This window comes from Rhinopithecus roxellana, chromosome 13, assembly GCF_007565055.1.
Source record: "Rhinopithecus roxellana isolate Shanxi Qingling chromosome 13, ASM756505v1, whole genome shotgun sequence".
NCBI lineage: Eukaryota > Metazoa > Chordata > Mammalia > Primates > Cercopithecidae > Rhinopithecus > Rhinopithecus roxellana.
The window spans coordinates 9,729,069-9,754,832 of NC_044561.1; the positions used below are offsets into that span (position 1 = coordinate 9,729,069).

The 25,764-nt window shown below is 48.7% G+C and overlaps 1 protein-coding gene across 3 annotated transcripts in view; it reads left to right on the top strand.

Annotated features, from left to right (window-relative positions):
• The first annotated feature begins 3,174 nt into the window (after positions 1 to 3,174).
• Positions 3,175 to 25,764, top strand: part of MED15 (mediator complex subunit 15) — an 86,520-nt gene continuing 63,930 nt past the window's right edge. For 2 of the 3 annotated variants that reach the window (XM_010368995.2, XM_010368996.2), the window contains exon 1: positions 3,175 to 3,374. In XM_010368995.2, coding sequence (XP_010367297.1) covers positions 3,217 to 3,374 — 158 coding nt within the window. In that variant the 5' untranslated portion in view covers positions 3,175 to 3,216. The remainder of the gene's footprint in view (positions 3,375 to 25,764) is intronic. The other variant, XM_030915486.1, reaches the window with a different exon arrangement.

Genomic DNA, 25,764 nt, shown 5'->3' on the forward strand with positions numbered 1-25,764 from the left:
GGCCTCCTACTTTCCCTGGTCCACCTTTCCAGGTCATCCATCCAGACTCTCAACAGGGATCATTGCCCTGGGCACCACCAACCCAATGCAGGGACAAGTAGAAAAAGAGCTCTGGGGAAAATACCAAAGGGAATAGTCACTCAATTTTATTGTGATGACAAACTCCTGGCAAAGTTCCAGGCCTCTCTCTGCCTATGTCTGTGAATTATGTGTCTGTGGCTCCATCAACCACAGTGCAGAAGAGGGAGGGTTGTCCTGAGTACCCTATTAACCTGTTCGTTCGTTTGTTTGAGACAGTTTCGCTCTTGTCGCCCAGGCTGCAGTGCAATGGCACGATCTCAGCTCACTGCAACCTCTACCTCCTGGGTTCAAGTGATTCTCATGCCTCAGCCACCCGAGTAGCTGGGATTACAGGTGCGCAACACCATGCCTAACTACTTTTGTATTTTTAGTAGAGATGGGGTTTCAGCATGTTGACCAGGCTGGTCTGGAACTCCTGACCTCAGGTGATCCACCTGCCTCGGCCTCCCAAAGTGCTGGGATTACAGGCGTGAGCCACCACGCCCAGCCAGAACACAGAACTTTCAAAATTTAAACCTGGGGCTGGGCACAGTGGCTCACACCTGTAATCCCAGCACTTTGGGAGGCTGAGACAGGCAGATCACCTGTCAGGAGTTCAAGACCAGCCTGGGCAACATGGTGAAACCCCATCTTTACTAAAAAAAAAAAAAAAAAAAAAAAAAAAAAAAAAAAAAAAAAAAAAAATTAGTTGGGTGTGGTGGCACACACCTGTAGTCCCAGCTACTGGGGAGGCTGAGGCATGAGAATCACTTGAACCTGGGAGGCAGAGGCTGCAGTGAGTGGAGATCGTGCCACTGCACTCCAGCCTGGCCGACCTAGCGAGACTGTCTCAAAAACAAAACAAAACAGGTCCAGGCACGGTGGCTCACGCCTGTAATCCCAACACTTTGGGAGGCCAGGGCGGGTGGATCACCAGGTCAGGAGATTGAGAACATCCTGGCCAACATGGTGAAACCCTGTGTCCACCAAAAATACAAAAATTACCCAGTTGTGGTGCTAGGTGCTTGTAGTCGCAGATACTCAGGAGGCTGAGGCAGGAGAATCACTTGAACCCGAGAGGCAGAGGATGCAGTGAGCCGAGATCGCGCCACTGCACTCCAGTCTGGGTGTCAGCGAGACTCTGTCTCAAAAAAAAAAGTAAAAGAACACTAAAATGTGGCATTTCCTGGGCGACCCCGGACAAGATGATCACTCTAGATACAGTTTTTAAAAATTAGTTTTCAGGCCGGGCTCGGTGGCTCAAGCCTGTAATCCCAGCACTTTGGGAGGCCGAGACGGGCGGATTACGAAGTCAGGAGATCGAGACCATCCTGGCTAACACGGTGAAACCCCGTCTCTACTAAAAATACAAAAACTAGCCGGGCGAGGTGGCGGGCGCCTGTAGTCCCAGCTACTCGGGAGGCTGAGGCAGGAGAATGGCGTAAACCCGGGAGGCAGAGCTTGCAGTGAGCTGAGATCTGGCCACTGCACTCCAGACCAGGCGACAGAGCGAGACTCCGCCTCAAAAAAAAAAAAAAAAAAAAAAAATTAGTTTTCAGCCTGGCCAAGATGGTGAAGCCCTGTCTCTATTAACCATACAAAAAATTAGCCAGGCTTGGTGGCAGACATGTGTAATCCCAGTTACTTGGGAGGCAGAGGCAGGAGAATCACTTGAACCCGGGAGGCAGAGGTTGCAGTGAGCCGAGATGGCATCACAGCACTCCAGCCTGGGCGACAGGGCGATACTCCATCTCAAAAAAAAAAAAAAAAAAAAAATTAGTTTTGCCACCAGGTGCGGTGGCTTATGTCTATAATCCCAGCACTTTGGGAGGCCGAGGTAGGTGGATCACCTGAGGTCAGGAGTTCGAGACCAGCCTGGCCAACACGGTGGAATCCTGTCTCTACTAAAAATACAAAAATTAGCTGGGCATGGTGGGGTATACTTGTCATCCCAGCTACTGGGGAGGCTGAGGTGGGAGAATTGCTTGAACCCGGGAGGCAGAGGCAGAGGTTGTAGTGAGCTGAGATGGTGCCATTGCACTCCAGCCTGGCCAAGAAGGGCTAAATTCCATCTCAAAAAAAGAAAAAAAGAAAAATTAACTTTGGGAGTATTAGAGCAGAAAATGTTTGAAAACATGAACAGCTCTCGCTTCAACACAAGACCTGAAACCCTGTTGGCAAGAGAGGCCTCTTTGGGGAGAATGCTCACTCCTCTCCTACCCACTCCCTACCACCCTCAACCTCCTGTCTGGGGCACAGTATCAAGGGGTGTACAGTACCTAGCAGGGGCTTGGCACTTAGGCTTCAGTAGGTGCCAGTCCACACTCTGAGGTCCATATTGGTTGGTGTCCACCTGGTACTTATGAACCACTTGGGCTCCAGATTTTCCTCACGTCACCTCCCTCCTCAGGGTAACAGATAAAGGCCCCATAGTTGCCAGGAGGCAGAACTTTTACATTCCTAAAAGTATTCTCAGGCCCCCATAACCCCTCATCCCACCTTCAGCTCGCTCACCTTCACCTATCAAATTCGTTTGACATCTGGCCTCCAGCTACTAGCTGGGCTGAGTTCTCCATGAAGGGGACATGGTTGCTGGTCAAAGGGGAAAGCCCATGTCTAAAAATTGATAAACGTGGTTTAGGGGCCTCCAAATACATCCGCAACCCCCAAATACAGCCATTGGTGACATGTGAGATTCAAAAAAATCTAAGAGCGAAGTGGTGATGAGAGTCCATCTGGTCGCTCTTCAGGGGCGGCGCTAGCAGGCAGTCGCAGGAAAGCAGATCCCAGATCACATTGCACTGGCACACAGTGGGTACCCACACATATTTGATAAACACTCTCTCCCTAACATTACTACAGATAGCAGATAGCTGGCAGCTTGGCCCGGCATCCCAGAGGGGTCTGGATGTCAGGGACTAGATAAGGCCAGCACACTGAAGAGTCGCAGAAAATGCAGGCTGTCAGGCGCGGCCCTGCTGCGGGAGCACCTGCCCTGTCCGACAGCTGCACTGGAAGAGGGGCGTGTGTCTCCCAGCCGGGCGGAGCTGAGACCGCTTCGTCCTCGGCGGGGAACTTCATTTCCCACAGGCCTATGCGTGAGACTCCATTTCCCACAACCCCCCTCACTTCCGGCCCCCGGCAGAGGCGCCGCGGATGGTTTCCGGGTTTGGGCCTGGCTCTGTGGCTGAGGCAGCGGCGGTCGCGGCCGGGCGGGCTACGGGCTGCGGGAGCTGGGGAACAGGCATGGACGTTTCAGGGCAAGAGACCGACTGGCGGAGCACCGCCTTCCGGCAGAAGCTGGTTAGTCAAATGTGAGTAGTGGTCGGGGCAGGGGGCTGGATTGCGGGGCCTTCCTCCTTCGCGTGGCGGGCGAGGCCAGGGCCGGATCTGTGAGAAACCTAGGGCGCCGGGAGACAGAAGGCGCCGGGGATTTGCGTGGGTCCCAGAGCGCGGGCCTCCCCTGTCTGGCCCCTCTGTTCCCGACATGAACTGCTCGTTAGCTTTCCTGGGGCCGAGCTCTGCAAACCAACGAGCCCTGGCTTATGAATCATCGTCTTGAGCTTTCTCATTCGTCATTTGTGTGCTTTGGGTGCAGACTTTCCCCCGCTTTTTGAACCACACTGAATAGGGAAAGGGAGAGAGGCAGCCGGCTGTAGTGTGTTTAGCAGAGCTGGGTGCTTCATGTTTTCTCTTCCAGAAAAGCGCGTCAACGGTGAGAGAAAGTGATGGGAGGAGGGTGGATTAAGATGAGATTGGGAAGGTAGTTGTTTGGGGTGTGGGCGGTGGGACGGAGGATCTAAGGGTGACCCCCAGAAGGAATGTGGACTTTGCCAAAGGATGGCAGGAAGCCACTGTCAGGAAGCGATCGTTGTTTCTGGAGGAGAGAGTGAAGAACTGGGGTCAGTGGCCCCGCCCAGAGGAACTCTAGCCCCTTACCACCGACTGCTTGTTTCTATTAGCAGTTTTTAACTGAGCTTATTGGCGTGTTGTGCTCTCCACGGGTTTGCCTGAGACACAGCCCCTTTCCTGAGGGATGGCATTGTCGGTAAAGGAACCGTCACAGTGCAGTCTTGTCAGTCTGTAATGTTGTGTATACTGCAGAGGTTTCTTGCGAAGCGGCGGTTAACTTGAGCCGACCAGGGGCAGTCTAGTGAGTAGGTGACGAATAAATTGAGTCCTAGAAAGACAAGTAGGAGTGTAAATAGCCACCATTCCAAGCTGAGGAGTTAGGAAACATGCGCATTTACTGCGTGGAGGGAGGACCTTGTAGGCTGAGAGTTCCCGGGCTCGAGGAGTAAGGGAGCTCAGGAGATAATGGAATGAGGGTGAGCGGGTACTAGCACTTTAGTGGGGGTGTTGTGCTAAGGAGTTGAGCCTGTGTTTGGCATGTGGCATTCTTTGAAGTAGTGAAATGCCAGTGTTGGGAATATCCCTAGAGTCCCTGGAGATGGATAAAGGACAGAGAAGAGAGACCAGTTAAGCCATTAAGGGAGTTTGAACATTTGGAGGGAGTGGGGAACCTGTCCTTTTTCATCCTTGTATTCTCACTGCTAGCTCACTGCCTGCCACATTGCTCCATGAAATGACTGTGGCATGACCTAGTCGGTCGGGAGATTATAAAGGCCTGCATTAGACAGTGGTAGAAACTGAAAGAGGAAGACAGATTCCAGAGGAAGGGGAATGTAGACAATTCTTGATGACTAACTGGATGGAGGGGGGTGGGGTGTAGGGTGAAGCATTGTGGAAGGAAGGAAGCCAGGCTGAATGCTGGGAAACCTTTCAGTACAGTGGAAAGAGTAGGGACTGTAGAGTTAGTAGCTGTGGGCTTTGGGAAGAATAGCCTTGGGATATTTCTGGGGATATTGCACAATCAGTGAACAGTGTTTTACTGATACACTATAGTTATCTGTAGGTGAAATCTTGAGAGATATCCCACTTCAGGGTTCCTGCAAGAAAAGTCCCCAGGGCAAGGGTTCTTCTTTGGAAAGCCCAGAATTTAAGACCTGGAAGGGTGAGTTATCATCACAGAAAATGGGGGCAGGGAAAGTGTTAGAGGATGGGGAGGGTGATTGAAGAGTTTATGGGTGTTGAGAGTGACTAGATATTTCCTAACTTAGCTTTATTTTGCTTCCAGGAGAATTGAGTTTTTTTTTTTTTTTTTTTTTTTTTTTTGAGATTGCTGTTGGTGTATTTTTCTATTGCTGCTCTAACAAATTACCACAAATTTAGCATCTTAAAACAACACACATTTGGCCGAGTGTGGTGGCTCACGCGTGTAATCCCAGCACTTTGGGAGACTGAGGCGGGTGGATCGTGAGGTCAAGAGACCAAGACCGTCCTAGCCAACACAAGAAACCCTCTTTCTACTAAAAATACAAAAATTAGCTAGGTGTGATGGCACACACCTGTAGTCCCAGCTGTTCAGGAGTCTGAGGCAGGAGAATTGCTTGAACCCGGGAGGCGGAGATTGCAGTGAGCCGAGATCACGCCACTGCACTCCAGCCTGGTGACAGAGCAGGACTCCGTCTCAAAAACAAACAAAAAACACACATTTATCATCTGGTAGTTTCTGTAGGTCAGAGGTCCAGGTAGGTTTCACTAGGTCTCCTGCTTAGGGCCTAACAAGGCTGAAATCAAGACGTTGGCAGGGTGCATTTCTTACTGGAGGCCCTGGGGTGGAACCTGCTTGCAAGCCCATTTATGCTGTTGGCCATATTCAGTTCCTTGAGCTTGTAGGACTGAGGTGCCCTCTTTCCTTACTGGCTGTTAGCCAGGAGTCAATCTTTGTTCCCAGAAGCTGCCCAAATTCTTTCTCATGCTTTTTATGTGTCTCCCTCCAGCGAGGGCCAGTTCTTCTGCCACATCTCTGATATCAGCTAGAGAAAATATCCTGCTTTTCAGGGCTCAGATTAGATTTAGTGCACTCGGAGAAGCCAGGATAATCTCTTTATTTTAAAGTTTGTATTTTAATTACATCTGCAGAATTCCTTTTGCCATCTAATGTAGCATATTCCCAAGTTCTGGGGATAAGGCACGAGATGGGCATTCTCCTACCATAGCAGGGAGGAGCAGTTTCAAAGGTTGCCTTCCCTAGGTGGTGATGTGGGTGTTCTCAGTTCTCAAATTTGTCTGTATTCTCTCTAGGATTCACTTTCTCTCTAGGGTTCACGTTGAAAGTCGTGATTCTTGGTGCCTTGATTTATTGTGCTCACAAGGTTAAAAAATTTGCTTTAAAAAAAGATTTGCATTAGAATTCTGGACATACTTTTAACACTTAACTTCCTCCCATGTTTTTACACTGTTGTTTCATTTTGGCCATTTTGGGAAATGCTTTGTACCCAAGTAATTTATAGTTGATGAAGAGATAGAGAAAGTATCTTGCTTGGCCAGGCACTGTGGCTCACACCTGTAATCCCAGCACTGTGGGAGGCTGAGATCTGGGACTGCTTGAGTCCAGGAGTTTGAGACCAGCCTAGGCAACATAAAAAAATATAACAATTAACTGGGTGTGGTGGCGTGTACTCATAGTCCCAGCTACTCTGGAGGTTGAGGCGGGGGGGATCACTTGAGTCCGGGAGGTCGAGACTGCAGTGAGCTACAATCACGCCACTGCACTCCAACCTGGGCCACAGAGTGAGACCCTGTCTCAAAAAAAAAAAAAAGAAAGCATGTTAAGGTTTGACAGAGGAGAAAACATCTGATGGTTAGTTATCTGTCTCTACCAAGAGCCTAGGGAACAGTGCCCCAGAGCATGAGCTAGTATATAATCTAGTCTCCTGGCTCCCACTAAGGAAAAGGGATTTTGAGTTGAGGCTGGCTGTGACTAGACAGCCATTGCAGAGACTCTCCAGTTCAGCCTCTTAGCCCTCCACTGCCTCCACCTCACCTGGGCCCATTCTGGGCTATGGTCTCCTACTCTCTTCCCAGTCCCATCCTTCTTCCCTCAACAGCACAAGTGAGGGTGAGGCCTGAAGTGTAGTCACTGCCCTGCTGCAGAACAATGACTTCTCTTAGCATTAGAATAAACCTCCAGATGTCCCACCCTCCTAGTCCCTCACCCTGACCTGGTATAGTCACCTTTTCTCCTACCCCCACCCTATTCTGACCTCTCTGGTCTTTCAGCTTCTTGAACATTCTAAGCTTTTTTTTTTTTTTATTGAGACAGAATCTTGCTCTGTGGCCCAGATTAGAGTGCAGTGGTACGATGATAGCTCACTGCAGCCTTGGCCTTCCAGGCTCAAACGACTCCCACCATAGCCTTCTGAGTAGGTGGGACTACAGGCACACACCACCACGCCTGACTGATTTTTACATTTTTTGTAGAGATGAGGTTTCACCATGTTGCCCAGACTGGTCTTGAATTCCTGGGTTCAGGTGATCCTCCCTACTCAGCCTTCCAAAGCACTGGGATTACAGATGTGAGCCACTATGCCTGGCCCCTGAGCTCTTTATTTTTAACCAATTTATTATCAAGTGTTTAAGGTATTCAAAAATGAGTAGACTCCTCCCTGCCACTGTATTCATGACTATCTCCTTCTTTTAGGTGTCTGCTCAGTATCAGATATTCAGAGGATCCTTCCCTGCTTGATCTAAAGTTGGTCACCACCTCTGATATGTTTTATCTCAGCCCTTTTTAGTTTCCTATAGGACCTCATACCTATGAAGCTTGGTACCTGGTATACAAAACAGTTATTGAAGAGTGGAAGGGGGCTGTGTGAGTCACTTCTTTTTTTTTTTTTTTTTTTTGAGATGGAGTCTCACTCTGTCGCCCAGGTTGGAGTGCAATGGTGCCATGTCGGCTCACTGCAAGCTCCGCCTTCCAGGTTCACGCCATTCTCCTGCCTCAGCCTCCCAGGTAGCTGGGATTACAGGCGCCCACCACCACGCCCAACTAATTTTTTTTTTTTTTTTTTTGAGACAGAGTCTCACTCTGTTGCCCAGGCTGGAGTGCAGTGGCGTGATCTCGGCTCCTGCAACCTCTGCCTCCCAGGTTCAAGCGATTCTCCTGCCTCAGCCTCCCAAGTAGCTGGGATTACAGGCACGCACCACCAGACCTGGCTAATTTTTGTATTTTTAGTAGAGATGGAGTTTCACCATGTTGGTCAGGCTGGTCTCAAACCCTGACCTCGTGATCCGCCTGCCTCGGCCTCCCAAAGTGCTGGGATTACAGATGTGAGCCAACGCACCCAGCTGGGTCACCTCTTGTATTACAGTGGCATTCTTTATTTTTTAATTTTTTTTTTTTTTTGAGGTGGAGTCTCTTTGTCGCCCAGGCTGGAGTACAGTGGTGCGATCTCGCCTCACTGCAAGCTCCACCTCCTGGGTTCACGCCATTCTCGTGCCTCATCCTCCCAGGTAGCTGGGACTACAGGCACCTGCCACCATGCCTGGCTAATTGTTTTTGTATTTTTAGTAGAGACCGGGTTTCACCATGTTAGCCAGGATGGTCTTGATCTCCTGACCTCGTGATCCACCCGCCTCGGTCTCCCGAAGTGCTGGGATTACAGGCGTGAGCCAGTGCGCCCGGCCTAGTTTTTTATTTTTTAAGAGACAGGGTCTTGCTTTGTCACTTGGGCTGGAGTGCAGGTGTTGTGATCATAGCTCACTGCAGCCTCAAACTCCTGTACTCAAGTGATTCTCCAGTGCAGTGGTGTTCTTTACCTGAACCAGTGTACATTGTAAAGCTCTGGAGCCCCTGCTTTCTCCACTTGGTAGCCGTTCTTTTTTTTCTTTTTTTTTCTTTTTTTTTGAGACGAAGTCTTGCCCTATGGCCCAGGCTGGAGTGCAATGGCGTGATCTCGGCTCACTGCAACCTCAGCCTCCCGGGTTCAAGCAGTTCTCTGCCTCAGCCTCCCGAGTAGCTGGGATTACAGGCACCCGCCACCACGCCTGGCTAATTTTTGTGTTTTTAGTAGAGATGGGGTTTAACCATCTTGGTCAGGCTGGTCTTGAACTCCCAACCTCATGATCCACCTGTGTCGGCCTCCCAAAGTGCTGGGATTACAGGTGTGAGCCACTGCACCTGGCCGAGCCTTTCTTAATTGTATCCCTCATCAATGAAATGATAGGAGGCCAATCTGTTTTACAGGTATGGTGGAAGGGAAAAATGAAGAGACCTCTGTACAAGCCTTTGCAGAGGTCTTGGGACTCAGTGGTGAGCTCCCTGCCACCACCTCCTGTGCCCTTCTAGGAGTAGGAGATTCTATAGTCTTGGAGAATGAAGGTAATACCCCGATACCCCAAGCCTGGTTAGGGAAATTGATGACACTTATTGGAGCCTGTGGGGAGGGTAGTTGGGAAATTGTTAGTAGGTTCATGTTGGCTTTTTTTTTTTTTTTTTTTTTTTGAGACAGAATCTTGCTCTATCACCCAGGTTGGAGTGCAGTGGCATGATCTTGGCCTACTGCAACCTCTGCCTCCCGGGCTTAAGCGATCCTCCCGCCTCAGCCTTCCCAAGTAGCTGGTACTACAGACGTATGCCACCAGGCCCAGCTAATTTTTGTATTTTGTGTAAGAGACAGGGTTTCACCATGTTTCCCAGGCTGGTCTTGATCTCCTGGGCTCAAGCGATCCACCTACCTCGGCCTCCCAAAGGGCTGGGATTACAGGTGTGAGCCACCGTGCTTGCGTTTGTTGACTCTTCGTTGAACATCTACTCTCCCTGCAGAAACTGCAGGATAAGCCACCCTTAGAACCAATTTAACTGGCCTTTCTGGGGCTTGGACTTCCTCATGGGATTGCTGGGTTAATGTTGAGCCTGTCTCTGGGCTATAGTCTCTCAGAGAACAAGTGTGCATCTGCAATGACTAGTGCTGCACCTGTCATACAGGTTTGTAGAAAATATTTAAGCTGTGAATGAACAAAAGGACCTTATCAGCTATTTTCTTTCAATTCTTTTTTATTTTTCTGCCACCTTATTCTTGAGACTTTTATACGTGCCACCCCTCTGTACAGCAGATTGCACATATAAAGATGAAATAAATAGATGTCCATTGGGCAAAACAGTACAGAGAGGAGGTGACACAACTGGGAAAGGACAGTCCAGTATCTGGTGAAGTGCCAGAAGAGGCTCAGGGGAAGCATGGAACGGAGCTGGGACTAGCAGGTCAGCCACCTCTTCTAGTGAAGCCTCCAGAGAGACGTGAGCTCCAAGTAAGACAACACAAGGAACAAAACATACAACTGAACAGCAACTTCCAGGGATCTGGAGAGGTCTTCAGAAGGATGGGGAGTGCCTTTAAACTTGCAAGCCAAGATTCTGCCTGTGGGTTATGGTCCTTGCCATAGGCAGAAGCCAGTGAGTCAGCCTTGGCTGAGCTTTTTCTGTGGCTTTTCCCACTCACAGCTCTGTGCCCTTCTGGTGCAGTTCCGGCCCTTGTTTTCCAGCTTCATAGCCTGGTTGTCACCTAAGTGACTGCACTGGCTTACAGGTGTCTGTGTATAACCTATTGCTAGAATGTCCATTCCTTGAGGCTAGGGGCCCTTTCTGTCCCTCTCTTCACATTCATAGTCCGAATGCCCCATAGGGCTGCTCCTGATGGGCAAATAGGAAGTGATTGTTGAGCCTCTAGGCCAGTCGTGACAGTGACCTGAGCCCTAAGTCATCTGCTCAGGAGTTCAGGGCTTTCTCAACAGCAGCTGACATGCGGCAGGCATGCTATGCCAAGCCCTGTTGCAGGAGTTGACAGATGTTGACTCATCCCCTCTTCATGCTTGCTTTGTCAGTAGGTGCACATGTTACTCCCATTTATAAGATGAGGAAAATGAAGCCTAGAGGAGAGGCCACAGCTGCTTAGAGTTACTCTGCATGTTGTAAATCAGGGGTGTCCAGTCTTTTGGCTTCCCTGGGCCACATAGGAAGAAGAAGAATTGTTTTGGGCCACACATAAGATACACTAACACTAATGATAGCTGATGAGCTAAAAAAATAAGTCGCCAAAAAATCTCATAATAAAGTTTACGAAGGCCGAGCGTGGTAGCTCATGCCTGTAATCCTAGCACTTTGGAAGGCTAAGGTGAGTGGATTGCTTGAGCTCAGGAGTTTGAGACCAACCTGGGCAACATGGTGAAGCCTTGGCTCTACAAAAAATATATTTAGGCTGGGCGCGGTGGCTAGCACTTTGGGGAGTCGAGGCAGGCAGATCACCTGAGGTCAGGAGCTCGAGACCAGCCTGGCCAACATGATGAAAACCCCGTCTCTACTAAAAATACAAAAACTAGTTGGGCGTGGTGGCGGGTGCCTGTAGTCCCAGCTACTTGGGAGGCTGAGGTAGGAGAATCGCTTGAACCCAGGAGGCAGAGGTTGCAATGAGCCAAGATCGTACCACTGTGCTCCAGCCTGGAGACAGAGGGAGACTCAGTCTCAAAAAAAAAAACCAAATATATATATACACACACACACATAGTGTGTATATGTGTGTGTATGTATGTATATATGTATGCATATATGTATTATATAGGGAACATATATAAAATTTTATATAAATAACATATATTATATATATATATATCCTTCTTGAGCTCAGGAGTTCAAGACCAGCCTGGCCAACATAATGAAACCCCATCTCTACTAAAAATACAAAAATTAGCCAGGCATAGTGACACACACCTGTAGTCCCAGCTACTTGGGAGGCTGAGGCAGGAGAATCGCTTGAACCTGAGAGGCAGAGGTTGCACTCAGTCAAGATCATGCCACTTCACTCCAGCCTGGGTGACAGAGCGAGACTCCATCTAAAAAATAAATAAATAAATAAATAAATAAATAAATAGTTGCTGAACCACGACAGGACAATACAGACAAACCACCTTTCTTTCTTTTCTTTTTTTTTTTTTAAGATGGAGTTTCACTCTTGTTGCCCGGGCTGGAGTGCAATGGCATGATCTTGGCTCACTGCAACCCCCATCTCCCAGGTTCAAGCGATTCTCCTGCCTCAGCCTCCCGAGTAGCTGGGATTGCAGGATCCTGCCACCATCCCTATCTAATTTTTTGTATTTTTAGTAGAGATGGGGTTTCACCATGTTGGCCAGGCTGGCCTCGAACTCCTGACCTCAGGTAATCCACCCGCCTCAGCCTCCTGAAGTGCTGGGATTACAGGCGTGAGTCACTGTGCTCGGCCCAAACCACCTTTTAATTTTGGAAAGAGAGGTTGCAGGCTGTTGGGAGTGGGGGAGCAAGAGGAGCAGCTCAAAGTTAACCCAAGCCAAATGTACTGGGAGACCCGGTAGAGAGGCCTGATGCTAGTGGCTTCTTTATAACCTTAGCAGCTCCCCATGGGTCATTGGACCCTAACAGCAGAGGAAGAGCCAGCCGGCAAGCCCCTTTGATCTTTGGCCTCTGCCAACGAGTACCCCTCAGACCTTAGCCCCCAGCCCTACCAGGTCCCTTTTGTAAGTGACCCCACGGGCCTACCACAGTTGCAGGCCCTGACATCCACCCTGACCAGAGGTCTTCCAGCTGTTACTGCTGTTTGTGATGCTGTGTCTGTGGCCAGTCAAGGACCCATGCTGGGCATCCCAAGGTAGGAAGGATCATGACCACATGGTTATCTCCCTGCCACTATCATGGCAGGGCTGTGGGGTACTATCCCCCTTTAAAGCATTCCTTGGGACAATAATTTCTGTTAAATATCTGGAGGGAAAACATTTTAAGGAATTTTAATGAATTTTTTAAAATTCCAAATGGAAAATTTAAATCAAAAAACCAAATAGAATAAAGACCCCTGTGTCCATATAGCCACCACTCTGCTTCAGTGATTATCAACTCTTGTTTCATGTACTTGATTGCCACGCAATTATTATTACTTTTTTTTGAGAAAAGGTCTTGCTCTGTTCCCCAGTGCAGCGGTACGATCATAGTTCACTGCAGCCTCTAACTCCTGGGCTTAAGTGATCTTCCTGCCTTAGCTTCCCAAGTAGCTGGGACTAAGGGCAGGCGCCACCACGGGCTGGCTAATTTTCTTTTCTTTTTTTTTTTTTTTTTGGTAGAGACCAGGTCTTGATTTGTTGCCCAGGCTGGTCTTGAACTCCTGGCTTCAAGTGATCCTCCTGCCTTTGCCTCCCAAAGTGTTGGATTACAGGCATGAGCCACTACTCCTGGTCCTCCCCAGTTATTTTGATGCCCAGAGTGTTTCAGTGGCTGCCCACTGTCTGTGGATTCTGTTCTTAGTCTTGACCCTTCCTGCAGCGTCTGCACCTGCCTGCCAGTGCCTTAACCTGTGCTCCATCATACCAAGCTGGCAGTGGACCCTCAGACAGTCTCAGTTCTTGCTCCCTGCTCTGCATCCAGTTTTTTCGCCTGCCTCAAAGATCCTTCCTTTCCGTGGCTGAGCGGTTTAGCCATTCTCCAAGGAGGCTGGGCCTTCCGCTGCCCCCACCCCCCTGCTCTTTTCACTGCCCCCACCCCCCTGCTCTTTTCACAGACTTGGTGAGGAGTTTCCTGGTTGCCCTTGGGTTGTTTGAAGGCTTATCTCCTCCTGGTCTGAACTTCTCAGGGCAGGAACTTGAATCAATCATTTCCTGCCTCTCAGGATTGCTGTAGCAGGGGGATTGCTAGGTCTGTCCAGTGCCAGTTTTCTGAGTACTGTTATAGGCCCATTCAGCTGCTATGGTGATGGGGGCTGTCCTGAGGGGACATTCACCTCAGGTAGAGATGGCAGAAGCACCACAGGAAGATGCAGGCAACCAGCCAGCTCAGCTGGGGGCACTTAAATTAGAGCCATTTTTTCTGGAAGGCCTTTTGGCAATACTGTTTATCCCAGTACCTTAAAATGTCTATTTCCTCCAAGGGCACAATCAGGAAAGTATTCAAAACCTGATGGTGATGAGGATGCTCATTGCCACATCATTGTCTCAGGAGTGGGATGTGTGAAACAGACCAACAGTGGGAGCTTGGTTAGAGTTGTAGCTGCAGGTGATGGGCTCTGTGCTGCTGTTGACATTGACGGGAGGTACTGCCATAATGTGTCAACATCGACAAGTGCTTGTTACCAAGCAGGATGCATGGTACAGGCTGAGTTTTATTAAACAGATATCTTTAACTGTTATGAATGATTTTAATGTTTTCTTTGTTTCACATGGAGTCTCGCTCTGTCGCCCAGACTGGCGTGCAGTGGCGCGATCGTGCCTCATTGCAGCCTCTGCCTCCCAGGTTCAAGCGATTCTCTGCCTCAGCCTCCTGAGTAGCTGGGATTACAGGCGCACGAAACCACACCCAGCTAATTTTTGTATTTTTAGTAGAGATGGGGTTTCATTATATTGGCCAGGCTGGTCTCAAACTCCTGGCCCCAAATGATCCACCCACCTCAGCCTCCCAAAGTGGTGGGATTATAGGCGTTTAGCCACCGTGCCCAGCCGTGATTTTAGTTTTCCATGTAATTTTCGCTACATATATACCTGTGTGTATTTTTGTCAAGAATGAATGCATATTGCTTTTGTCATCAGAAATCTTTAGATAGGGTGGACCTGTCTGTAAGTGAGGTGGCTATAGCTAGTTATCTGAGGTGGAAAATCACTGTGTGCTTTGTATTCAGGATATGTGACCTCTCTCACCTGGGCCCTCAATGCCAGACAGCCTTCCCAAGATGGTTCCATCCTTTCCATCTGTGCAAGGGAGCTTGAGGCCCTTTCCCTTTCAGTTTGACACTGTCCTTCCAAGTTACCTTTCTTCGTATTGGCACGAGAACTTTGTGCCACACTATGCCCTTTCTGGATGCTGTAGTGGCTGGCTCTTCCTCTGTCTCTGTGACCCTCTTCTCTGGTGAAGCTTTGACTTTGGCTTCATCCCCTCCAGTTGACCCCTGATGGTTAGCTCAGCCTATGGTGGCTGCAGAGCCCTCATTGAGTGCATCCTGACATGAACTGAACAGATTAACTATTTTTTGCCTTGCCAACAGCATTGGAAATTCTTTGAGTGTGGTACCTGGACCCACAGCTCTGTGTCTCTTGTAGTTCTTAGCATAATATTTTGGCCTAGATGAAGTACATAATAATTATATGTAGGGTTGTGGAAATCAGTGCTGGCTTTAATTAAAGCCTGCCATGGTTTTGTCCATCAGTGCTACCTAAACCATTCTGAACTTCTCATTTTGAACTTTTTTTTCCCCTCACAGCTTGTGATGGTTGATTTTTTTTTCAAGACATTTATTTATTTATTTATTTGGCAGGGTCTCACTCTGTCACTCAGGCTGGAGTGCAGTAGCGTGATTGTGGCTCGCTGCGACCTCCACCACCGGGGCTCACGCGATCCTCCCACATCAGCCTCCCAAGTAGCTGGGACCATAGGTGTGTGCCACCATGCCGTGCTAATTTGTGTATTTTTTTGTAGAGACAGGATTTTGCCATGTTGGCTGGTCTCCAACTCCTGGGCTTGAGCGATCTGCTGCCTCCGCCTCCCAAAGTGCTGGGATTACAGGTGTGAGCCACTGTGCCTGGCCCTGAGACATTTATTTAAAGACAAAGGGGAGCACAGGCTAGAGAACAAAGGGGAATAGGATAAGAGCCAAGGCGTAATTACCTCTAAACCATCACCCTGTAAGGGAGATGTTTGCCTCAACTTTAGTAATGACTCTCTAGCCTAGGTGCAGGGCTGTTAATAGAGGCCCTGTGATTGGGTTAAGCAGCTTGACGTGCAGTAACTGTTATTTAGGGCAGTGAGTCCTTGGAGGAGATGGTTTACCTTCTTTCCAAGCCCCATGTCTCCTTATTTTGAGGGTGTTTTTATTTTTATTTATTTATGTTTTTTTGAGACAGTCTCGCTCTGTTGCCCAGGCTGAAGTGCAGTGGCATGACCTTGGCTTACTGCAACCTCCGCCTTCTTAGTTCAAGCAATTCTTGTACCTCAGCCTCCTGAGTAGCTGGGATTACAGGCCTGCACCACCACACCTGGCTAATTTTTGTATTTTTATTACAGATGGGGGTTTCACCATGTTGACCAAGCTGGTCTCAAACTTCTGACCTTAGGTGATCTGCCTGCCTCGTCCTCCCAAAGTGCTGGGATTACAGGCGTGAGCCATTGCACCCGGCCTGAGCTTTTTATTTTGAGAATATTTCAAATGTACAGAGAGTGGCAAGGACAGTAAAAGCACTCAGGCATCCTCTTCCCCGGGATTCACCAGCTCGTTCTCACTTATACCATCTTCCCATACTCCCTGGGGGTCCCCTCCTTCTGGACTCTGTTTCCTTTTATTTGTTTCTGTCTTTTTAATTTTTTTTTTTTAACTGACCCTTCTCTTTGGCAGGATTTGTTCACTTTTATTCCTTGGCCCCAGCATCTTCTCTGAGCTCTGTGCCTATGAATCTGGGGGAGAGATAGGGGTTCACGTAAGAGTGAAGTGTGAGCTGGAGGGTTGAAGGGGAATGAGGGACATCTGGGCCAAAGGCAGGGGACCAGCAAGACCCCCACCCCTGGAACTTCTGTTCTTCCCAGCCTGAGTACCCCCTTGTTCCTTCTTGTGTTGGTGGGCTCTTGGGGCTTGGTGAAGGCAGTGCTTGTAGGTTAAGAAGTGACTCATCCCACTTCCCTGCTGCCCTTTTCTTCTGCTCTTTCCAAGCTTCCTTTCAGTCCTCCTCATCAGATATGACCTTCAAGGAAGTGATCTGGCTGCCATGTTTGAGATGGAGCCCTTGTTGTAAAATAGAACTCAGGGTTCGTCCTCAGAAGCCCTGGGGTGGGTCACCATACGTCCTGCAAGTGCTGTCAGTCCGCTTTCATTCATGTGAGGGAGAAGTCCCTGTCAAGTGCTCTGTAGTAGGCATTCAGGCCAACCAAAGGACAGGGCAGGGTCCTGGGGCACGGGGCTCAAAGCTCTTGTTTATTTCATGGGGTATTTAAATTGAGGTATAATCCCTATCATAGTGAACGATACACGTGCCTCCGGTCTTGAGTGTGCCACCAGAGAACTATTCATACTCCTCAGATTTGCACCCAGCCAGGGCAAACTGTACCAGTCTTCTGACTTCCATGGCCAGGGAGACATTTGGAATCTCTGCAATCACACTCTGTGCCATCATTTTGTTTTTGAGACAGGGTCTGCCCTATTGCCCAGGGTAGCGTGCACTGGTACAGTCTTGGCTCACTGCAGTCTCGACCTCCTGGGCTCAAGCAATCTTCCCACCTCAGCCTCCCGAGTAGCAGGTACTACATGTGCTCACCACCACGCCCTGCTAATTTTTGTGTTTTTTGTAGAAATGGGGTTTTGCCATGTTTCCCAGGTTGGTCTCGAACTCCTGGGCTCAAGCAGTCCACCTGCTTCAGCCTCCCAGAGTGCTGGGATTACAGGCCTCTGTATAATCATGTGCATCATGTGTGAAATTTATCCTCACAGGCAGCAGTTGTTCTTTTTTCTTTTTTTTTTTTTTTGAGACAGAGTCTCGCTCTGTTACCCAGGCTGGGGTGCAGTAGCACAATCTTGGCTCCCTGCAACCTCTGCCTCCTAGGTTCCAGCAATTCTCCTGCCTCAGCCTCCTGAGGAGCTGGGATTACAGGCTCACACCACCATACCTGGCTAATTTTTGTATTTTTATTTCATTTGATTTTTTGAGATGGAGTCTTGCTGTGTCACCCAGGTTGGAGTGCAGTGGCGCGATCTCAGCGCTCTGCAAGCTCCGCCTCCTGGGTTCATGCCATTCTCTTGCCTCAGGCTCTGAGTAGCTGGGACTGTAGGCGCCCGCCACCACGCCTGGCTAATTTTTTTGTATTTTTAGTAGAGACGGGATTTCACCGTGTTAGCCAGAATGGTCTCCATCTCCTGACCTCATGATCTGCCCACCTCGGCCTCCCAAAGTGCTGGGATTACAGGTGTGAGCCACCGCGCCCGGCCCTTAATTTTCATATTTTTAGTAGAGATGGGGTTTTACCATGTTGGCCAGGCTGGTCTCGAACTCCTGACCTCAGGGGATCCACCCACCTTGGCCTCCCAAAGTGCTGGGATTACAGGAGTGAGCCACCGTGCCCAGGCTATTTTTTTTTTTTTTTTTTGAGACGGAGTCTTGCTCTGTTGCCCAGGCTGAAGTGCAGTGGCCCGATCTTGGCTTACTGCAAGCTCTGCCTCCCAGTTTCATGCCATTCTCCTGCCTTAGTCTCCCGAGTAGCTGGGACTACAGTCACCTGCCACCACAAATGGCTAATTTTTTTTGTAGTTTTTTAGTAGAGTTGGGGTTTCACCGTGTTAGCCGGGATGGTCTCGATCTCCTGACCCCGTGATCCCCCCACCTCGGCCTCCCAAAGTGCTGGGATTACAGGTGTGAGCCACCATGCCCAGCCTTATTTATCTATTTATTTATTTCTGAGACAGAGTCTTGCTCTGTTGCCTACGCTGAAGTGCAGTGGCTCAATCTCAGCTCACTGCAACCTCCGCCTCCAGGGTTCACGTGATTCTCCTACCTCAGCCTCCAGAGTAGCTGGGACTACAGGCATGCACCACCGTGCCTGGCTAATTTTTGTATTTTTAGTAGAGATGGGGTTTCACCATGTTGGGCAGGCTGGTGTTGAACTCCTGACCTCAGGTGATCCACCTGCCTTGGCCTCCCAACATACTGGGATTATAGGCGTGAGCCACCGTGCCCAGCCTGTTCTCGTTTATGATGTGTTATTCCATGGAGGACTCTGTTCCAGATTACTTTTTTGTTTTGTGCCTAATGAACTTTGGTGTTAGTTCCAGGTGTTGGCTACATGAAGGCAACACCAGGAATGACTTTGGTCATGTCTTCTGATAAATATATGCACTTAATTCTCTTGGCTGTGCACCTAGAAGTTAAATAGAGGGCTGGGTCAGGGGATGTGTCTCTTAGCATATTCCGCTGAACACTCTTCCCAAGTGGTACTAGTTTACGTTCCCACCAGCAAAATGTGAGGGAGTTCCACTTGCTAGACATCCTTGCCAACACCTGGCATTGTCAAGGAACCTGCCTTTATAACAGGCTCTGTCATTGATTTTGAATGCACGTTGAAATTTACTGGGTGCAGTGACAGTAGGAATGGAAAAGATGATTAAAAAAAAAAAGAAAAAAAGGAGGTCGGGCACGGTGGCTCAAGCCTGTAATCCCAGCACTTTGGGAGGCCGAGACGGGCGGATCACGAGGTCAGGAGATCGAGACCATCCTGGCTAACACGGTGAAACCCCGTCTCTACTAAAAAATACAAAAAACTAGCCAGGCAAGGTGGCGGGCGTCTGTAGTCCCAGCTACTCGGGAGGCTGAGGCAGGAGAATGACGTGAACCCAGGAGGCGGAGCTTGCAGTGAGCCGAGATAGCGCCACTGCACTCCAGCCTGGGCGACAGAGCGGGACTCCGTCTCAAAAAAAAAAAAAAGAAAAAAAAAAGAAAAAAAGGAATGGAAAGGATGATCTAGGAGGGAGGGAGCCCACAAGGAAATAAGTGGTAGGATTTGGTGGTTCCATGTGTGAATGCTCGTGTTCTGTGTGCATGTGTCTATGAATTTGGAGGAGGAAGCCACTGGCCAGTTCTCCTGCCGCAGCCTCTGTACTTATCTGAGGGCTGGATGTAAGGTGATGATGTGGGGAGTGGGTGTGGGTGAAATTTTCAACAGCCAGTGGGAGATGGGGAGGCAAACCTGGGAAGAGCAGCCTGCTGCAGGAACAAGTGGGTGGGCCGTCCTGGAGGCTGGATGAAACCCATCTGCCTAGGTGGGGATGGCAGAAGGGGCAGAGCAGAGAACTCCAGAGCAGGGCTGTGGTGGGCAGAGCAGATGTGAAGAAAGACTGTGGGATGAGAGGATGGGGCATGGTGGAAACCATCAGATTCCAGTCATGGCATCCCCAGTCCCGTCTCTCTCTCCTGTTTTGGTCAGTAGCTTCAGGACTTGTGGGTGTAGTACTTCATTCCATTCCAGATAATATTGTAGAGGACTGAAAAACAGGAAGGTGTTTTCCATACTCTCTCCCCAGAGCTGGCTGTTACTGACATACTGATATATTTCCACCAGTCCTGTGTGTGCTTATAGCTTGATATGTTTGCATTTTAAATATGTAAATACATATACACATGTATTTTTAAAGTGAAACTAGGCTATGACTGTGAGTTCAGTTTTGAGTTACAGGTTTCCCACGGCTTAAGTTGTGTTCTCTCCCCTGATGGAGTCTGGCTGGGACCTGCATGTTCACAGCCCAGGTTCACATGAGGTGTGGATCATGCACAGTCATCCCACAGGCTTGAGATAAGCATTTGAATTCCTTTAAAAAAAAAAAAAAAAAAAAGTTCATTATGGACTTTTTCAAGTGTTCCCAGAAGTAGAGATAATAGAAAAATGGTCTCCCAACTACTTTGGGAGTTAGCAACATATGGCCAGTATTACTTCACCCACCCCTCCTCACCACCTCCTGGACTATTTTAAATCACATCCCAGACACCAGATGATTTCAACTATGAGTACTTGAGTGCAGATCTCTAAAAGATCGAGCTTCCCCACCCCCACCAAATACCACAGAGCCATGTGAGATCAGCATTTGGGTTTGCAGATCTCATCCTTGCCACATGCTTTCCTGCTGGTGAGTGGGGACACTTTCAGGCTAGATGTAGGGGAGCCCCAGGCCAGCACCAGGACAGAGATCTCAAGGCTTTTCCAGCTCTGCTGCTTCTTTAGAAGTCAAACCAACAGATTGGAGTATGTGAAGGAAGCTCGTGTATTCTTCTGAGCTAGCTTAGACAATAGCACACAGTTTGAAGGACAGCAGCCTTTTCTGCAGGTTAGTTCTTTCAATGATCTTGTTTACTGGGAGTTGAGAGATCTTGAGAATAGAGGCAAGAAAGTGTCATCAAGCAGTCCAGAGGGGTGTACAGTGTTTGAAATTTCCTGTATTGGTATGATTCGAGATTTTCTTTCTGCAAGACCAAAATACCCATTCCTACATGTGGGTGGAGAGTTAAATTCTGAAGTATATATTTTTATCTTGTTAAAAAACACTTTTATGTTTCTTTAAAAAGTAAAAGAACCAGAATGTAGAAGTTCCAGTAAAGGAAAAGTTGCAGTCTGTTTGGGATACAGTTTGACAAATGTGCTCTCAGCTACCTGAGAGATGGAGAGGCCATGTGTTTACTTTGGGTACATTGATGACTAAACAATCGGTATCTCATCATTTCCTGCCTTAGAGATGAAACCACCTGGGCAGTGGGGCAGTAAATTGGCTGCAGGATTGGAAGAAGTCCAGGGACAGTGTGGGATGCCACCCTGTAGCTCTCTAGAGACCTCGTGAAGCTCAGAAGGCTGGATGAGAACAAGCCCTCTACTGGTGGAGGACAGGGAAGGGGCTTTTCTGGCTGGGAGTGTGGTGAGGCATTTGAGCTGCAGCCAGAAGGCACCTCTCAGATTGGTGGGGGTGGGAGGAACTGCTTTGACTGTGCCATTGGCCTCACTCACCCAGAGGTCCCTTCCAACTCCATCCATGCGCTGACTGCGGGGCCACTTGCAGAAGGAATATGTAGCAGTTTTTTTGTTTTTTTGTTTTGAAACGGAGTCTAGCTCTGTCACCCAGGCTGGACTGCAGTGGCGCAATCTCGGCTGACTGCAACCTCCGCCTCGGGTTCAAGCGATTCTCCTGCCTCAGCCTCCTGAGTAGCTGAGTTTACGGGCATGTGCCACCACGCCTGGCTAATTTTGTATTTTCAGTAGAAACAGGTTTTCTCCATGTTGTTCAGGCTGGTCTCAAACTCCCCACCTCAGGTGAGCCACCCATCTCAGCTTCCCAAAATGTTGGGATTACGGGTGTGAGCCACTGCACCCTGCCACATGACCCTTCTTAAAACCTATTGTTTGCTGAGTATTTCTCTATGATATTCTTTATGTGCATTTTGTCATTTAATTTTAATTTTAAAAAAAATTTTTTTTTTTTTGAGACAGGGTTTTACCCCTTTACCCAGGCTATAGCCTAGTGGCACGATCTCGGCTTGTTGCAGCCTCCGCCTCCTGGGCTCAAGAAATCCTCCCACCTCAGCCACCAAGTTGGTGGGACTACAGCATGCACCACTATGACTGGCTAAGTTTTTGTATTTTTTGTAGAGATGGGGTTTCACTATATTGCCTAGGCCTGTCTTGAACTCCTGGGCTCAAGCATGAGCCACCACACTCGGCCTCATTTAATTTTTAATTACTTTAAATTTTATCAACATAATATATCACATAAACTGTAAAAAGACAAGAAACTACCGTGGTTCCCACTCTGCCAGTTCTCCCCAGAGGTAGCAACTGCCTTTACATCTGAGCTTTCTTCTGGCATATACCTCTGATTCTAGGTAATAGACGCGTGCCACCCTTGCAACTTGGCGTTTTACATTTATCTATTGGCTTGCTCTGTAGCTCCCTTCCATTGCCATTATCTCTGCTTCTCCTCCCTCATTCTTCCAGTATTTTACTTTCTGCATAAATCAGTAATGATTGTTTATGTTTTCTGCCTACACAAATGATATTCAAAGCTGAGCATAGTGTACTGCAATTGCTTGTTACTTTTTTCCTAGGAAAGAATTGCCTTTTGAACACTGTTTGCCCAGTTTTCTGTGTATCTATTCCTATTCTTCCTTTATTTTCCGGTTGCCTCTCAGTACAGCTATCTTCAGGCTTAGTGCTAGTGGGCTGTCTGTCAGTTTCAGTTCAAACCTGTGGCCTCAAGTGATCCACCCACTTTGGCCTCCCAAAGGAGGTGGGTGGTGACCCTCTTGGACCTCCCTTCTGGAACCCTCTAGGGAGTGGCCGTAGGCATGGTGTGACAGCCCTCAGCGTGCTTGTCTGTTGTTTGTCTGTCCAGACTAGGACTGTTGTTCTCCTTTGTTGAGTTCGTTGTTTCCTATATCCCGTGTCTCATCCTTTGTGATTTATTCCCTCATTCTGCTAGTTTCCTGAGAAGGGGCTCCTGGGAATTAACTTTCTAGAGACCATGCCAGTTTGGGTGCATCTAGGCCCCCTGGTGGGACATGCTAACTGGGGGATTTAAAATGATGTTCCACTGTGCTGCCCTTGTGCTGGCATGTGCTTCTTTCTCCTGAGGTGCTGGCTCTGAGCCTCACAGTGACTTGCCTTGATCCCCAAATTCAAGTCCTGCTCTACTTGGGAAGTTCCCTTGAGTCATTTCAGGGGAATCTCACTCCCTACACTTCCTCTGCTGGAGTGTTTAATGTTCACTCCTTGGGCCTCTAATTTTATCTTTTATCTCCTGTTTTCTATCTCTTTTTCTTTTAGCTCTGCTCTCTAAGTGATTTCCACAATTTTGTCTGACCTTTCACTGCTAACATGCTTTTATTTCCAAGAACTCCTTTTTTTCCTTTTTCATAATCTGACTTTTCCCTTTTTATAGCACCTGTTCCTGTTAAATGGATACAATGTGGTATAATATTTATATGTATTATAATAAATTCTGTTTTTTTGGTAAATTTTCACTTTATTGCCCAGGCTGGAATGCAGTGATGTATTCATGGCTCACTGTGGCCTCAAGCTCCTGGGCTCAAGTGATCCTCCCACCTCAGCCTCCCAAGTAGCTGGGACTACAGGCATGCACCACCACTCCTGGCAAGTATTTTTATTTTTTGTAGAGATGGGATCTTGTGATGTTGCCTAGGCTGGTCTCAAACTCCTGACCTCAGACGGATGTGGTGGCTCACGCCTGTAATCCCAGCACTTTGGGAGGCCAAGGCAGGCGGATCACAAGGTCAAGAGTTCGAGACCAGCCTGGTCAATATGGTGAAACCCCGTCTCTACTAAAAATACAAAAATTAGCTGGGCATGGTGACACGCGCCTATAGTCCCAGCTACTTGGGAGGCTGAGGCAGAAGAATCACTTGAACCTGGGAGGCAGAGGTTGCAGTGAGCCGAGATCATGCCACTGTACTCCAGCCTAGGCAACAGAGCGAGACTCCGTCTCAAAAAAAAATCAAACTCCTGACCTCAAGTGATCCTCTCGTCTCAGCCTCTGAAAGTACTGAGATTACAGGTGTGAACCACTGCACCTGGCCTAATAAATTCTACATTTCCTTCTTGCTGAATTTCTGTTACCTTAAATTACTCTTTTCTTGTGGGGTCTTTATTGGCCATGTTAATGGCATTTGGCTGCCCTTGGCTGGTTGCTCACTCTGTGAGGGGCCCTCCAAAGCCTAGGAGTCTCTTCCAGCACGTGAAGCTTGTTGACTGGGAACTTCGTTGAAGGCTCATCTGCCTGCAGATTCTGAGTCCTTCCTCCAGAACAATGGTCCCCAACATTTTTGGCACCAAGGACCGGTTTCACAGAAGACAATTTTTCTACAGACTGCCAGATGAGGATGGTTTTAGGATGAAATTGTTCCACCTCAGATCATCAGGCATTAGACTCGCATAAGGAGCGTGTGACCTGGATCCCTCACATGCGCAGTTTACAGTGAGGTTTGTGCTCCTATGAGAATCCGATGCCACTGCTGATCTGACAGGAGGCGGACCTCAGGCAGTAATGCTTGCTCACCTACTGCTGTGAGGCCTGGTTTCTAATAGCCCACAGACCTGTACTGGTCTGCGGCCCAGGGGTTGGAGACCCTGCCCTAGAGCATGGTCTTCCAGACACTGGGCTGTGGGTGAAGGCCTGGCTGCCAGCCTGCTGCTCACTGGGATGGAGGAGGCTGATGGGCAGTGGGTCTCGGCAGTTAGTGTGCATCGACCTAGTCACTTAGACCAGAGCACGGATGACTACACAGTCCACCTCTCTCAGTATCCTACCTGTGCCTTTTCAACTGAGTGGTTGACCCCCTAGTCCAGTGACTATCTGTTTCATGCTTTTCCAAAGAGTAAACCTCCTGTGGTCACCTGGTGTGGGAGTAGCTACCCACAGTGTGAAGTTGGGGTGTGGAGGATACAGGGATAGCTTTCACCCTCTGTCCCAGAGCACATGTTGCAACCTGGCCACAACCTGACAAAGACCTAGGGCTCTCCCCCTCCTCACTGTTACTTAGGACTCTGGTTTCTTGGTCCTCTTGCTGTGTACATTACCACTGGGCCATCAGCTTTCCAGCTTCTAAAAGGCTGTTGAGGCGACCATTTCCATTCCTCCTTTTTTTTGTGTGGTTTTAGGATGGAAGGGAATTATATGTGCAGGTTTGGTCCCTCATTTCAACTTGGAGGTTCGTATTTGTTATTTATTTATTTATTTATTTATTTAGAGACAGGGTCTCACTCTGTTACCCAGACTGGAGTGCAGTGGTGCTATCTCGGCTCACTGCAGCCTCCACCTCCCTGGTTCCAGCAATTATCTTGCCTCAGCTTCCCAAGTAGCTGGGATTACAGCCACACACCACCATGCCCAGCTAATTTATATATATGAGATAGAGTTTTACTCTTGTCACCCAGGCTGGAGTGCAATGGCTTGATCTTGGCTCACTGCAACCTTTGTCTCCCGGGTTCAAGCGATTCTCCTGCCTCAGCCTCCCAAGTAACTGGGATTATAGCGCACACCACCACGCCTGGCTAATTTTTGTATTTTTATTTTTTATTTTCGAGACAGAGTTTCACTCTTGTTGCCCAGGCTGGAGTGCAGTGGCAGGATCTCGGCTCACTGCAACCTCCGCCTCCCAGGTTCAAGCCATTCTCCTACCTCAACCTTCCAAGTAGCTGGGATTGCAGGCACCATGCCTGGCTAAATTTTTGTATTTTTAGTAGAGATGGGGTTTCACCACGTTGGCCAGTCTGGTCTCGAACTCCTGACCGCGGGTGATCCACCCGCCTTGGCTCCCAAGGTGTTG